The following is a 15327-nucleotide window of genomic DNA, read 5'->3' on the forward strand; positions in this document are numbered from 1 at the left end:
CCGTCCGTGTTGATATCGAGGCGTTTCGTAAAATCCTAGATCCCTAAGGATGCAACGTTCACAATTCACGATTCGGTCCGGCCCCTTGCCTTCTTTCAGCACCTGTGTGTGTTGGCTGTCAAATTTCAATCATGAAGGCGAATAATCGCAAAGCTCCAGTTCAGCTGTAGCTCTTAGCCCCTGCCGACTTCTTGGCATTGAGAGAGTGGTGCCACCCTCTTGGTATGGATTGCACTCCGCCCAACCCAAAAGAGAAGATAATGCAAAAGATGCATAACAGCTTGGATCATGATCAAACTTTGAACCGTGTTCAAGGTATTAGGTTTACTTACGCATTGCGGAAAGTAGTACTTTATCCCTTAAACTTTGGGTACCACAGTTCGAACGAGACGCCAAGATATCTCGAAATTCAGATATCTTGTACCTCACTTCGTATCAACTGCAACAATACAACAATACCAAGTATGATAGAGGCAGGGGTCCACAGGTACGAATGAGTAGCGCAATCTTCTCAATGCCGAAGAATGTCAAGCTTCCTGCCCTCACTCATTCTGCACCTCTCGAAGCTGCACCTACCCTCCCTACCCTTCTCTCCACTTTTCTCCTTTCACACGCACCTTCCTTCTTCCGCCTATCACGCTGGGTTGCTGGCGCATCTGATACGAACTGAGTTCAGCCGCTCCTAATATATTGACGTTAAGCCAGTGGACACTATGGACATGTCAAACGATGCTTCTAGCCCGATCTTTTCTCTCGTGAACTCGACATCTTTCACAAGCCCAAGGCCTGAAAGCACCGGTTCGGCCGAGACTAGGCGGATTTGGGTCGGTCTCGAACCTTCCGAGAGTTGGGGGTGCGTCAATGGCGCGCTGTCATCCTCCTGGAGCAACCAAGACTTACTTCAGGACAGGCTGGATCGGGATCTTCCGAGGTCAGTGCGCTATTCGATCTTTCTACATGCATTAGTCTCAGCACCGGGATGTCCCTGGTGTTTGTCGATCTTCTTGGGGCCAACCAAACAATATCACAAGTTAACCTGATAACTTGTGTTGGCGTAGGAACGCCACGATAGGTCAAGGCTACCGAATCAGGCACCATCACCGAATCTCACGCGTCATTGACCGTATGCTTCTTAGACCAAAGCTCTATATACCCCTCTACACTGTTTCTGTAAATGCCTCGAGTATAATTTTCAACCTGAGCGTATCTCTGCTCTGATTCAACCTGATTCAAGGGACTTTCAACATCTCACTTGGAACAACCCATCGCCCCAACGATGGCCTCTACTCACGATGAGCTGCCTTCAATGGCGGTGTTCAGCCCGCAGAGCAAGGCGCCACAAGAGGCATATCTGGACGAATTACGGTCGTATCTGTGCGGAAAGGCTGAACTTCGACCTTTACTTGACGCCATCGAAGATCTCCCGAATACGTGGTCCATCTTTGCCGACAACAACCCCGACATTGCAGCTTTGAGCCAAGGCTTACGGTATACCCAGGCGTTGTCCGACTGGGTCAGGAATGGGAATTCATCAAGGATTGCCAATGTCATGTCTGGAATTTTGTCATTACCTCTGTTGACCATAATCCAAACGGTACAGTATTTCCAATTCCTTGAAGTCAAAAGGCTCCGCCACCATGACTTCATAGCGCGGCTTCGGGATAGAGGAGGAGTGCAAGGCTACTGTGGAGGACTCATGCCTGCTATTGCAATCGCCTGCTCTGCGAGCGAAGCCGAAGTAGCCATCAATGCCTCCAGAGCCATGGGCATCGCACTAGGCGTTGGCGCTTATGGTGAGCTTGGAGACGACGAGAACATAGAGGGCCCAACTACAATAGTCGTCCGACTCAAATATCCGGGCCAAGCCCAGGAGATCATAGAGGACTTCATCGACGTGCGCTGCCCATACCAAACTATTTTGCGTGAATCTAGCTAAATCATTCACAGGCGCACATATCAGCCATCACGGACCCAAAGACTGTCAGTATTGTTGGGACGTCCAAGTCACTTGCAGAAATCCAGGTCCGAGCAAAGGCTCGTGGGATGCAAACCCAAGCCATGCATCTGCGAGGGAAAGTGCATAATCCGGAAAATGCCGATTTGGCACAGGAGCTATGCACACTTTGCGATAAGCACGAGAATCTTCTGCTGCCGGACGCTTCGCATTTGAAATCTCCTTTGAGATCCAACAAGAACGGGGAGAAGATTCTGGAGGGGTCCCTCAATCATGAAGCAATTGAGACGATCCTGGCATCGTGCTGCCAATGGTACGACCTTCTCAATGGCGTCTGCAGAGATTTGGAGAAGACCGGAACTCAAACCCATCTTTTTGCTGCGTTCGGGATTGGCGACTGTATTCCTTTGGCTCCATTCCATAAAGCAGGGCTGCAGATCACAAAACTGGATATTCTCTCCTTCATCAAAGCTTTAATGCCACCTGTTCTGCCAGTGTCTGACTTTGGTGTTCAGTATGCTTATCCGACAGATGCGGTTGCTGTCGTAGGTATGGCATGCCGCCTACCTGGTGCCAACAACATCGAAGAACTCTGGGATTTAATCTCGTCTGGCCGTTCGACTGTGGCACCGGTCCCGCAAGATCGGGTGGACATTGCGCATAGCTTTCGAGCTTTGCAAGACCCAAAGTGGGCCGCTAAGCAACAGTGGTGGGGCAATTTCATATCTGACATCGGCTGCTTCGACCACAGCTTCTTCCGCATGAGCCCACGAGAAGCGGCGTCAATGGATCCACAACAACGGATTCTTCTTGAGACAGCATATCAAGCAATGGAGTCGAGCGGGTACCTTGGATCGCACCGACGTGAAACGGGCGATCCTGTCGGAGTCTTCCTAGGAGCAAGTTTCGTTGAGTATCTGGACAACACTTCTGCAAACCCGCCCACCGCATACACCTCTACTGGGACAATCAGAGCGTTTCTATCCGGCAAGATAAGTTATCACTTTGGTTGGACCGGTCCTTCCGAGATTCTCGACACAGCATGCTCGTCTTCCCTAGTCGCCATCAACAGGGCTTGCAAAGCGATTCAGAATGATGAGTGCTCAATAGCACTTACTGGTGGTGTCAATCTTATCACTGGTGTTCACAACTACTTGGATCTTGCAAAAGCAGGCTTCCTCAGTCCAACTGGGCAATGTAAGCCATTTGACAGCGGCGCAGATGGCTATTGTCGTTCAGAGGGTGTAGGACTTGTTGTTTTGAAGCGCTTGAACCAAGCCTTGACCGATCAAGACCAGATACTTGGCGTTATCCCCGGCGCAAGCACCAATCAAGGTGGCTTAAGTCCATCACTCACAGTTCCGCACAGCGCTGCTCAGGTAAAGCTGTACCGGGGTATCCTCCATCAAGCGGGAATGAGACCGGAGCAGGTATCTTATTGCGAGGCCCACGGCACAGGCACCCAAGCAGGGGATCCATTAGAAGTAGCAAGTGTACGGGAAGTTTTCGGGAGCCCTGAAAGGCAAGATTACATGCAGTTGGGGTCGATAAAAGGCAACATTGGCCATTGCGAAACTGCTGCTGGAGTTGCCGGTCTTCTCAAGGCGCTGGTCATGGTCAACAAAGCCGCAATACCGCCTCTAGCTAGCCACAAGAGTTTGAATCCAAAGATTCCAGCTCTCGGGACCGACAGGCTTGCAATTTCAAGCACTCTAGAAGCTTGGAAGGCTTCGCCGAGAGCCGCACTGGTGAATAGCTATGGTGCAGCTGGAAGCAATTCAGCTGTTCTGGTTTGCCAGGCTCCTGATAATGATAGACAGCCTGCACGCTGGTCACCGCCCTTGGATTTTGCCTATCCAATCATACTGAGCGCTGTGTCCAAGGCCAGTCTGGTTGCCAATGCTGAGAAGCTAGCAACCTTTCTTGAGACTTCAAAGTGCACGATCGCTGATGTCGCGTTTACCCTCGTCGAAAAGCGCAAACGCCATCCAATACGATTCGTGTCGATGGCGTCGAATATGCCGGGGTTGGTCAAATCTCTACGATCGATACAGGACCCCTCGGACGCTCCGCAGCCAAGAAAGGTGGTGTTGACCTTTGCTGGTCAAAGCCGGCAATCTGTTGGGCTGAACAAAAATCTGTACGACTCATTCCCTCTCTTCCGGCAGCATTTGGATGCATGCAACGAGCTGTTACAGCAAAGTGGCTTTTCTTCCTGTATACCAGCAGTCTTTGACAAGGAGCCTGTTGGGGATATTGTGGCACTCCAGTGTGGGTTGTTCGCTGTTCAGTATGCATGCGCTATGGCTTGGATCGACAGCGGACTCCAAGTGGAAGCTGTAGTTGGTCACAGCTTTGGGGAATTGACAGCTTTGGCGGTGTCGGGTATCCTATCCCTCAAAGACGCTATCAAGCTTGTTGCTACCCGAGCTGTATTGATGCAGTCAAAATGGGGCCCCCATAAAGGGACAATGCTTTTGGTGGGTGCAGCTGCTGAGGTTGTGCGAAAAATAATCTCCGGAAGGCAAGATGTCGAAATTGCTTGCCACAATGCTCCAACAACCCAGATTGTCGTGGGCACGGAAAGTGCCATCTCAGAGGTCGAAAATCTTGTCAACCAGGATTCAGAGTATGGTGGCATCAAATGTAAACGCCTAGATGTTACGCATGGCTTCCACTCCCGCTTCACCGAACCACTGCTGAAGGATCTTTCTGCGGTGGCTAACTCGATGGCCTTCAGAGCGCCATCGATCCATTTAGAGTCCTGCACCTTTGAAGAGCTACCCCAAGTAGGACCCGAACGTATCGTCCGACACACTCGAGAGCCTGTCTTTTTCCACCAAGCTGTACGCCGCCTGGAGCAGCGATTTGGCTCATGTCTGTGGCTCGAAGCTGGCTTCGACTCTCCGATCACAGCAATGATTAAGAGAGCCGTTGAGACCCCGGAGAAGCACCACTTTCAGGATCTGAAGACTCCGAGCGGAACAAACCCCACTGTCTTGCTTCCTACCATAACAACCAAACTTTGGCAAGAGGGTGCCTCGACCTCCTTTTGGGGCTTCCGTCCTTTGCATGAAACACACGTCAAGCAAGTATGGTTGCCACCCTACCAATTCGAACGAAGCTACCACTGGATGCCCTATACCGACCATGCTTTGGAGATGAGTGAAAACCAAGCTATCGGCGGCAAAGCAAAACCTGTGATGGAAACGTCAAGTAAGCCCCTACAACTGGTCGAACCTCGGACGAAGCCCAAAGAAGAGGGTGAATATACCATTAATACACAAGCTCAACGCTACACCGGCATCGTTTCTGGACACGCCGTTCTCAACAAACCACTGTGCCCCGCAGCTATGTACATGGAATGCGCAGTGATGGCCGCTCAATTATCACTTGGCAAGACCGAGAGTCAGGGTCTTTGGTTTGAGGATCTGACCTTCGAAGCGCCTCTCGGAGTTGACCATGGTCGCGATGTTACTGTTGTCTTGAAAAAGGACGGTTCAGACAAGGCTTGGTCTTTTGTTGCCAGGAGCGTAAGCAAAACCAACCCAAGCCCCAAACCGACATTGCACGCCAAAGGAAAATTTGGTTTCTCTTCGAGCACTCGATTCGATCGGTATGACAGACTCATGACCGGCCGCATAGCGCAACTCAAGGAGCAGCCCGAAGTTGAGAAGCTGAAATCCAAAAGAGCTTACGAACTGTTTTCTCGAATTGTTGTGTACGCAGAGCTTCTGAAGGGAATATCGTCGATCACATTAGGGGAATCGGAAGCATTGGCAATGATCGATGTACCGCTCCATAGCAATACCAATGACAGCTCTGCGACAGGAATTTGCGACACAATAGCGCTGGACACCTTCATTCAGGTGGCAGGTCTTTTGATCAATTCCAGTGCGCATTGTGCCGGGGATCAGGTTTTCGTTGCCACCGGTGTTGAGAATTTTTCGATGGGCGCGGCCTGCGACTTTGACAGGTCCAGGAAATGGACTGTGTATGCCATGTTTACACCTGTGGGTGACGGGAAAGCGATGGGAGATGTTTTTGTCCTCACAAGAGATAACGCCGTGGTCATGACGGTCATGGGTGTACAATTCACTAGGCTTCCGGTCACAAGGTTAGACAAGCTGCTGGACTCTGCTAATCCTAAAGCTCGCGACGCGCCGGTCGCGAAACCGACTCAGCCAACTCAGCCACACTTCATAGATGCGACACCTGATACCTCTAGCCAGAAACAGAGCGATTCTGACAGTGATGAGGATGGTCTGCAGTCTGGAAGCAGTAGTAACACCTCTCTTGACAGCGATTCGGAGGGGCCTGATGATGATGGTAGTGTGAAGACACTGAAGTCTCTCATCGCATCGTACGTCGGGTTGGCCGAAGATGCCATTTCCGATGAGGCGAATATTGCGGACCTGGGAGTCGACTCCCTAGCTGCCACAGAGCTGGCCGATGAGGTCTCGAATACCTTCTCCACGGAAGTCGCTGGGGACGAAATTCAGATGATGACATTTGGCGAACTGTGTCAAAAGGTGGCACCCCGGAAAGCAAGCAGACCCTCCAAGGCGAGTAAACCGGCTCCAACCCAAATTTCAACAGTTGCGCCACTGCCAAGCGTCTTACCCGGCAAACCTGAAGGCTCGAAGCCTGTAGCAGAGGCTCTGTCAAGAGCAAATCCTGCACTATCCGATACCACTGTCGTTCAATCCGATCCCATCCAAATCCTTCGAGAATGTGATCCCTTAATTGGCACATCTGCCGATAAACACGGCTTCACTGATTACTGGGACTCAGTCGCGCCAAAGCAGAATCAGCTCGTCTTGACGTATATTGGTGAGGAACTCAGAAAACTGAATCTTGATCTCTGGATGGCTGAGGCTGGAGCGATCCTTCCAAGTATCGCATATCTTCCAAAGCACGAACAAGTTGTCCAGAGACTGTGGGATATTCTTGCCGATCATGGCATTGTGTATCCCTACGATTCCAAAATGATCCGGTCCAGCAAGCCTCTTTCAACAACACCATCCACAGATTTGCTCAAGGAAATCAATGCCTCGTTTCCGAAGTATGCCAACGAAAACACGCTTATGTCTGTCACGGCACCCTATTTCGCCGACGGATTGGCCGGGAAAACTGATCATATCGGCTTGCTCTTCGGGAACCAGTTCGGCCAGGAATGTCTCAACGACTTTTACAACAATTCGCCCCAGCTGGCAGTGATGACGAGTCATTTGCTTAACTTTTTCAACAAGCTTCTCGTAGATAATCCACCTGAAGGCCCACTTAGGATCCTTGAAGTTGGTGCCGGCTTCGGAGGTACCACAAGACGACTGGCAGAAATGCTAGAAAAGAATGGTCGACCCGTGGAGTACACATTCACCGATGTCTCTTCTTTACTAGTGAAGGAAGCACGGAAGAAGTTTGCAAAGTATTCGTGGATGGACTTCCAGTCCTTGAACCTCGAGAAGGATCCTCCAGCCTCTCTCCAAGGCACGTACGACATTGTGATCGGGACTAATGTGGTGCATGCAACATCGAACATTGTGAACTCGACAAAGCGACTGAGGTCTCTTCTGAAGAAGGGTGGCTTTGTGGTCTTATCAGAAGTCACCCGTATCGTGGACTGGTACGATCTAGTTTACGGACTCCTAGATGGATGGTGGGCATTCAAAGACTCTAGGACCTATCCATTGCAGCCTGCCGATGACTGGGTGAGAGACTTGCAACAGGCTGGTTTCGAAAGCGTCTCTTATTCGAAGGGGGACACTGAGGAGTCCAATACACAACAACTCATTATCGGCTCCACTAAGCCAAGCAAGGTACCAAGTACTAGCGAGTCCGTGAAAGCCCGACTAAGGCAAAGCTACAGAACTGAGACGATGCCCTTCAAGATCGTTGAAGATACGAAAATCCTGGCGGACGTGTACTTCCCTGAGAGCCCGGCGCCCACAGAACCCATGCCAATAGGTAATCTCATCTAGTATGTTGTTATGTCATAAGCAGACGCTTACTATTCACGAAGCCCTCATGATCCATGGTGGCGGTTACATGACACTTTCAAAACGTGCCATAAGACCCCATCAAACACAACTCCTCCTTGACAATGGCTACCTTCCCGTCAGTATCGACTATCGACTATGCCCTGAAATCGATCTGATCGCCGGACCGATGACCGATGTCCGAGACGCCCTAGGCTGGTTGCGAACCAAGCTGCCCGAGATTGCCCAAGCTCGTGGGGTCGTTGTGGATCCGGCCCAAATCATCGCCATTGGTTGGTCGACTGGTGGTCATCTGGCCATGACCACGGCGTGGACATGTGAGGAGGTGGGACAAAAACCGCCTGCCGCGATCCTCTGCTTCTACGGTCCAACTGATTTCGAATCTGAAGGTGCGTGTCCATCCAATCTTGCCCTGCTTACGCATCCCGCTTCTCTTCAAATCTGGGGATGTGGTGTACTCCTACACCGTCGCTGACCACCATCGCAGAAATCGACCGCCCGCGCGCGGAGCAGTACCCTGAGCGAAGTATGTCTTTGGACAACATCCGCAAATCTCTATCAACAACACCCGTGAGTCCTCAATCTTTGTTTTCGATTTTCTCTTCCCGGAAGACCTCCCTATCACGAGCGACACCCGACCCTCGCTAACACCAATTCTCTCCGCCCGCAGATCACATCCTACGACTCCCCCACCGGCTCCGACGGCACCAATCTCGGCTGGGTCCGGCCGGGCGACCCGCGCTCCGAGCTCGTCCTCTCCCTCTTCAAAGAAAGCCACGGCCTCCGCGTGATGCTCAACGGTCTCTCGTCCGCCGCGCTGGCCACCCCGCCCCCGCGGGCCAAAGTCCACGCCATCAGCCCCATGGCGCAGCTCAAAGCAGGACGCTACACCGTGCCGACGTTCGTGATCCATTCGGACCGCGACGAGATCACGCCGTTCGCGGCCAGCGAGGCATTCGTGGCGGAACTGACGGCGAGGGGGGTCCGCGGTGGACTGGGTAGGGTGAAGGGAAAGGGACATATTCATGATTTGGCATTGAAACCTGGAGAGGACGGGTGGGAGGATGGCGTGGGTGTGGGTTATGATTTTGTTTTTCGGGTCGTCGGGAGGGGTGGGTGAGTGAGTGTGTAAGTCGTTCCTGAAGACATGGCATGTGCGGCCATTCAACATGGCTGCCTTGACACCTCGGGCGTTCGTCCCTGTTCCATACTGTACTCGTCCCGGGTGGTTCTCGGCGTTCGGTGCTCGACTCACTGTACCTAATGTAATACCGGGCAGAGCCCACTTCGCTGTCATTCTGTACGTCGTCGTCTTCGACCTCGCTATTACGCTTCCCCTTCTCCCCAGTCAGAGTGCTTGGCACCGGAAGTCTTTCACACCACACACCCGAATTCGTACTGTAGCATAGACATCTCTCCACAAAATCATTCAAATGAGTTAGCCACGTCGCGAACAGTCGCATTTAATCACATTTGAAGCCATATTAAACTCAGCCATCCCTTCTAAACCGGGCTAATTATAATTCATACCCCGAAACTATGAATCTTCGAATCATACTTAATTCTGAATCATCCCTGGGGTATGTTCGTATTCTTTGTATGTTCGGTAATTTGATTATGTAAAAATCGCGAAGGAGAAAATTCGCGACCTGGGCCATCCGACCATAGAAAAGAGGAAATACCGACAGTATTCAATGGGTGACCTACCAGCTTAAATATATAACTAGCTAGTTCAGGGGTGGCTGTCGCCCCGGGCCGGCTTTTTGCTTTCTAAATGGGCGTGGGGTGGGCTGTCGTGGGCTGTTTGGCCCTGCCTGTCTCATTTGTTGTGCTTTCACGTCTTCTGTGTCTGAGTTTGATTCGTTCCCGTTTTCCCTTTTGGTGTGGGGTTGTTGTTTGGGTTGTTCGGAGGATGTTTCGGTTTTCGGTAATTAACCCCTTCTAAACCTATTAGTAGCCTAGTAGCTATCGAATCGTAGCCTTCGCCGCCCCTCACTCGCCGTCGCAGCAAGAACTATCCCCCTATAGCTACGAGAGGTAGCCTAGACGTACTACTTCCGATTCCAATACTCTAAACGAGCTTATGGCGCTGATTTTAGCTACAAATAATCTTAAGTATTGAGAGAACAGCGGATCTCTTTGGCTACTTGCGAAGGCCTCCAGTAGAAATAAAGCATATGCCTGAGTAAGAGTACCAAGGGGAAGAGGTATGACGATTGGGGGGGGGTTGAGGAACACACCAAGACTTCAGTATAGCTTCATTTTGTTACTTTGGTACCTACACTAACGATAGCAGTGTTATTGAATGACTTTCCGGAGAGATGTCTGATGCTACAGTACGTGACCTTATTGTAGAATGGTCCCTCGATGAAAAAGTCACGCAGTACAGGCATTCGAATTGCAGTTTTTACCCGGTCTATAACACAGCCATGTACCAGTGTTGCACAGGGTTCCTTGTACCCCGGAAGCCCCTCGATAGGAAGCTCAAAGCGTGGCTTACAATCTAATCTCCTTCGTACCTCCCAGGAACTATAACTCCCGAGGCACCATGATTGTACGACCTCTGCGCGGTTGTCTCGCTCAGCAGCTCCGGTTGAGCGCCGCAACACTCAACCACCCCCCCCCCCGCGAGCGCAATCTTCGCGTCCGGATCCAGGCGTGGTCTTGGAGAGGCAGCGCACGCCATATCCCCCCAAAAAATAAAAAAAAAAAAAAAAAAAAAAGGGGGAAAAGGGGGGGATGTGGCGTTTGGGGGGGGGCCCGGGGGGGGGGGTGGTTTTTGGGGGGGATAAAAAAAAAAAAAAAAAGGGGGGGGGGGGAAAAAAAATAGCCATGGGCAAACATAGCCATGGGTAATATAGCCATGGGCAATAGTAGCCATGGGTGACATAGCCATTGGCAACAGTGGCCATGGGTGACATAGCCATTGGCAACAGTAGCCATGGGTAACATAGCCATGGGGAACAGCCATATAGCCATGGCTATGGTGTGCCAGGGTAATCAGTTCACTTGGCGCATATGTGGAACTAACACGCCTGGAAGGCTGAGATGTATCCCCCGAAGTGATCCGATTTACTATGGGCCACAAGCCGAAATCGGATGACTCGAAGGGACGAATCTCCAGTGATTTGGCAAGCGACTTTTTGCATTTATATCAGGCCCATGCCCACTGCATGAAGTTCTTTCCTTATATTCTATCTATCTATATATGCGATCTATTTATATAGTATTTATATATAGTCCTAGCTCTAATTATATTGGGTATAGCTTATTATATTACTAATAGATTATAAGCTCGAATAGTTATTAATCGAGATTTTAGTCTTTCGCTATATCTATTTATCACCGCTATAGCTCTAAATACTAGAGAACGCAGCCGTCTCGAGAATTCCATCGAAGGATACTCGGGGGTAGAGCTGTAGTAGACTAGGGAATAAGATCGTTTATTCGCTAAATAGATAGCGTTATTAACTAAGGGCCTTTCTTATTTAAAAAGAAAAGAAAAGAAGGAAGAAGAGGAGAAAGAAGATCTTCTACTCGATTTAAATAATTTACTAATAGTCGATTTATTAAAGAAATTAAATAAGGGACTTATTAGTAAACTATACGTTAAAATAAAAGTTCTAAAGGATTTAAACTATTATCTATAAATCTAGAATTATTAATAGTTTTTCGAGGAATAAAATATCTTTAAAATAGTGTTAGAGGAATTATTAATATCTATATAATTCGATAGAAAGCTAGTTAAACGATAAACTATTTTAGATAAATAAATCGCTATACTAATTAAAGATAATATTAATCGAAATTAGAAGAGTTATATCGCCTATCTTATTACTTTTAAGTTTATATAAAATAAGCTTCGTCGAATTTATGAAATAAGTAATAAAGAACATCTTCTAATTATATTATAGAAGTTTTTTAAATATATTAAGTTAGTAGACTAGACGATTAATTAAATAATAATAGATTTATAAAACTTATAAAACGAAGTTATAAATTTAAATTCAGTTTATATATTATATAATCTTACTATAGCGACGATAATTATAAATACTTATTAGAAGAGTAAGTTTAATATAATTAAATATAACTTAAAGATTAACGATAATCTTACTATCGAAATAATTATAGAATATCTACGAATTATAAAATAAGATAGATAGATTAAGAATAAAGGCTTATTTATATATAATAAACGAAAGGACTAGCTAGACTAAAGATCTTCTAGAAATATAAGTAAGATAGAATACTATAGCTGTGGGAAAATCGGGTATTATAAGAGAGAGTATTCGAATAAGAAGAATAAAAAGAATAAGAATTATAAAGCGAAGGATTTAGATAAGCGAAATCGTGAATTAAAGGATTAATTAAAGGATTTAAAGATATTTAAAGATAGTAAGCGAGGATATTTAGATCGTACTATAGTAGTAGCGAAAAAATTAGATAGTAATAGTGATATTAGCGATATAAGTAATATATATAATCGAAAGAAAAGCTTATAAATAATTAGGGAAAAGCTAGAGCCTATAGATAATACACTATTAGTGAAGAATTTCTTTATAATAGTAGACTTTTTAGAAGATAGTAGCTAACTAATAGACTTCGAAGCGACTCGCTATATAATATTAAATAAGAAACTATTTATCGACTTATAGTCTTATTCGAAAGAAGTAGAATTCGATAATTAAGATAAGTTAATAGCGATAGATAGAGAAATTATTCGAATTCGTATGAATAATTATATATAGATTATAATAGATGCTTTATATATTTCGAGAATAAATAATAATCTACTATCTATTATAGTACTAAATCGAAAGGATTTTAAGATATAATTCGAAAATCTATATATTAGAATTATTAATATATTTATAAACGAGACGGTAGTTGTTAAGGAATCATTATGATTTGACTCATATATGTGTGTGGTGTAAAAGATGTTGAGTATCTATGTACGGAGTAGTCTGCAGGCAGATATGTGCGGTGCCAAGCCTACGCTAGTGGCCCTATGAGTATCCCTGAGGCATCTCATGACAATTGCCCACAAAAAACAGAGAAATGCCATGTCCTCATGGCAAGAAGTATGCATGCATGATTTTTCGAAAAACCGGAAAGGAGTGGAGACACCGTGCTAATTAGTGGTGTGCATCCCACGAAATCTCCTGCTGGAATGAAAACTTTTGAATAGTACCGGAGCAAGACATCGGACGGTTTCAATTCGTCCAAATATGTATCGTCCGATCTTCCTCCTGCAGTGGCCCAATTGGCTGTGATCGTCGCAGTAGATCCTTCTCTTGTATCGTCAACTCAATGATATGCCATATCAATACGATATCGCCGAGGCACGCAGAGATAGCAGGCCAAATTGTAGTGTCATTCTCCGCTTGCTGAGTGGCGATTTGACGGGGGATTGTGGAGAGGTAAGCCGTGTTCTTGACGATGGTGGCCTTGTTGCCGCTTGGTTTCTCCGCCGTGTTCTCCGCCGTGTTCTCCGCAGTATTCTCCGCATTTGCCTGTTGTAGTTCCTCCTCTTGTAGAGTATCAGACTGAGTGGCTGACTGAGTGGATGACTGAGTGGCTTGCTGAGTAGCTGACTGAGTGACTGGCTGTAGAGACCTTCTCGTATATTGCTGGCGAGTCTTCTGATTCCGGTGCTTCTTCTTCTGCTGTGTTGCACGGACGAATGGACACTCCGGTGATCGAGTAGCGTGGAAATCGAATGGATTATCACTATCCCAGTCACAAGGATCAAGACCGCATAGTGAGCACACCGTTAGATCCGGGGATGGAAAAGTAGGGTCGAATTCTCGATGAAAGCCAGCACGGGCTACGTCAGAGGCACTTGGATATACGTGTGGCCATGACGTGAATGAGGCAAGTCTTGCAGCGTATGAGTTCATTGTGATATCGACAGGCCTATTGAAAGGATCGATTTGGACGGTGTCAAAAGGTACTCGATGACTGCGAGTGTGTTGGAGGTCCGGCTTGGAGCGTCACACTATTAGGTGTTGATGTGGGCTTTGCGTAAACGTCTGATGACGCCTGGATATCCTATGAAGTAGGGCCAGGTGTTGCTACCAATTGTTAAGGAATCATTATGATTTGACTCATATATGTGTGTGGTGTAAAAGATGTTGAGTATCTATGTACGGAGTAGTCTGCAGGCAGATATGTGCGGTGCCAAGCCTACGCTAGTGGCCCTATGAGTATCCCTGAGGCATCTCATGACAGTAGTAAGGGATTATGTGAGGAATAGCCTATATTAGTTAATCAAATCGATATTTAATAGAGTATTCGCTTTTAGAAAGTCGGGACCTTCTAATAAAAGTATATTTATATTTACGAAATAAGGATAAGTCGATTATTTTCGATTAATATATTAACGATTAAGTTATATCGAAGCGTATCGCCTAAAGAACTTATATTTCTATATAAGAGGTATAGAGGAAATAAAATTATCGGATAAATTTATAAGACTTATACTTAGCTAATTAAACTTATTTATAAGCTTCTAATTAGAGGCCGTAGTCTATATAAATTATTTAAAAAATAGATTATTATATGATAGTAGAGAGAGTAAGTTATTCTATAAACTATAGTTTAATAAGATATCGAATATTACATCGTCGTCACGAATCGAAGAAATTAAAGATATACGGGATTCTTAAATAGAGGGAGAAATTTCTACTAACTCTTTAGAAAATACGAATAATAGTGAAGATTCGAGATTAAGTAGTTTAAACGTATATTAAATTAAATCGAAATTTCCGCTAGACCTTTATAAAGCTAGAGAGACTCTTAATATCTTAAATAGTAAGAAAATAATAAACTAAGGGACGGTATCTGAGGTTAATATTTAATAATCTATTATATCTACACCTATCTCTAACCCTTCTAATTATACTAAATAACGTCTTATATCTTAAACCGCTATCTATCTTAGAAGAATAAACTAAAGAATTATATTAAAAGTTTGCGTTATTTCTCTACTTTCTCTGCTTTCTCTATAGAGATTTTTTCGAAGAGTGATATCAACTGTTTGCTCTATCATCTCTGTCTTCTCAGTGGCCAAATGAAGAGAGAGTGTTGATTTTGATGGCTTATGGCTATTAGCCACAATGTGGCTGGGGGCTACAGCCATATAGCTATGGGCAAATATAGCCATGGGTAATATAGCTATGGGCAATAGTAGCCATGGGTGACATAGCCATTGGCAACAGTGGCCATGGGTGACATAGCTATTGGCAACAGTAGCCATGGGTAATATAGCCATGGGCAACAGCCATATAGCCATGGCTATGGTGTGCCAGGGTAATCAGTCTACTTGGCGCATATGTGGAACTAACACGCCTGGAAGGCTGAAATGGGACC

At 46.6% G+C, this 15327-nt stretch overlaps 2 protein-coding genes across 2 annotated transcripts; one reads left to right on the forward strand and one right to left on the reverse strand.

Moving 5' to 3' along the window:
• Positions 1-1276: 1276 nt before the first annotated feature.
• HO173_006499 (uncharacterized protein) lies at positions 1277-9073 on the forward strand (the record flags this gene model as incomplete). The annotated part of the gene is made up of 5 exons (XM_037308409.1): positions 1277-1894; positions 1948-7921; positions 7977-8342; positions 8441-8523; positions 8624-9073. 5 exons carry the CDS (start codon positions 1277-1279, stop codon positions 9071-9073), a joined length of 7491 nt encoding a protein of 2496 aa, XP_037164675.1.
• Positions 9074-13169: 4096 nt separating this feature from the next.
• HO173_006500 (uncharacterized protein) lies at positions 13170-13856 on the reverse strand (the record flags this gene model as incomplete). The annotated part of the gene is made up of 1 exon (XM_037308410.1): positions 13170-13856. The coding sequence occupies one exon, from the start codon at positions 13854-13856 to the stop codon at positions 13170-13172; it is 687 nt and encodes a 228-aa protein (XP_037164676.1).
• Between the last annotated feature and the right edge of the window lie 1471 nt (positions 13857-15327).

Source organism: Letharia columbiana (assembly GCF_014066305.1).
Source record: "Letharia columbiana isolate WasteWater2 chromosome Unknown Sc0000019_s0, whole genome shotgun sequence".
NCBI lineage: Eukaryota > Fungi > Ascomycota > Lecanoromycetes > Lecanorales > Parmeliaceae > Letharia > Letharia columbiana.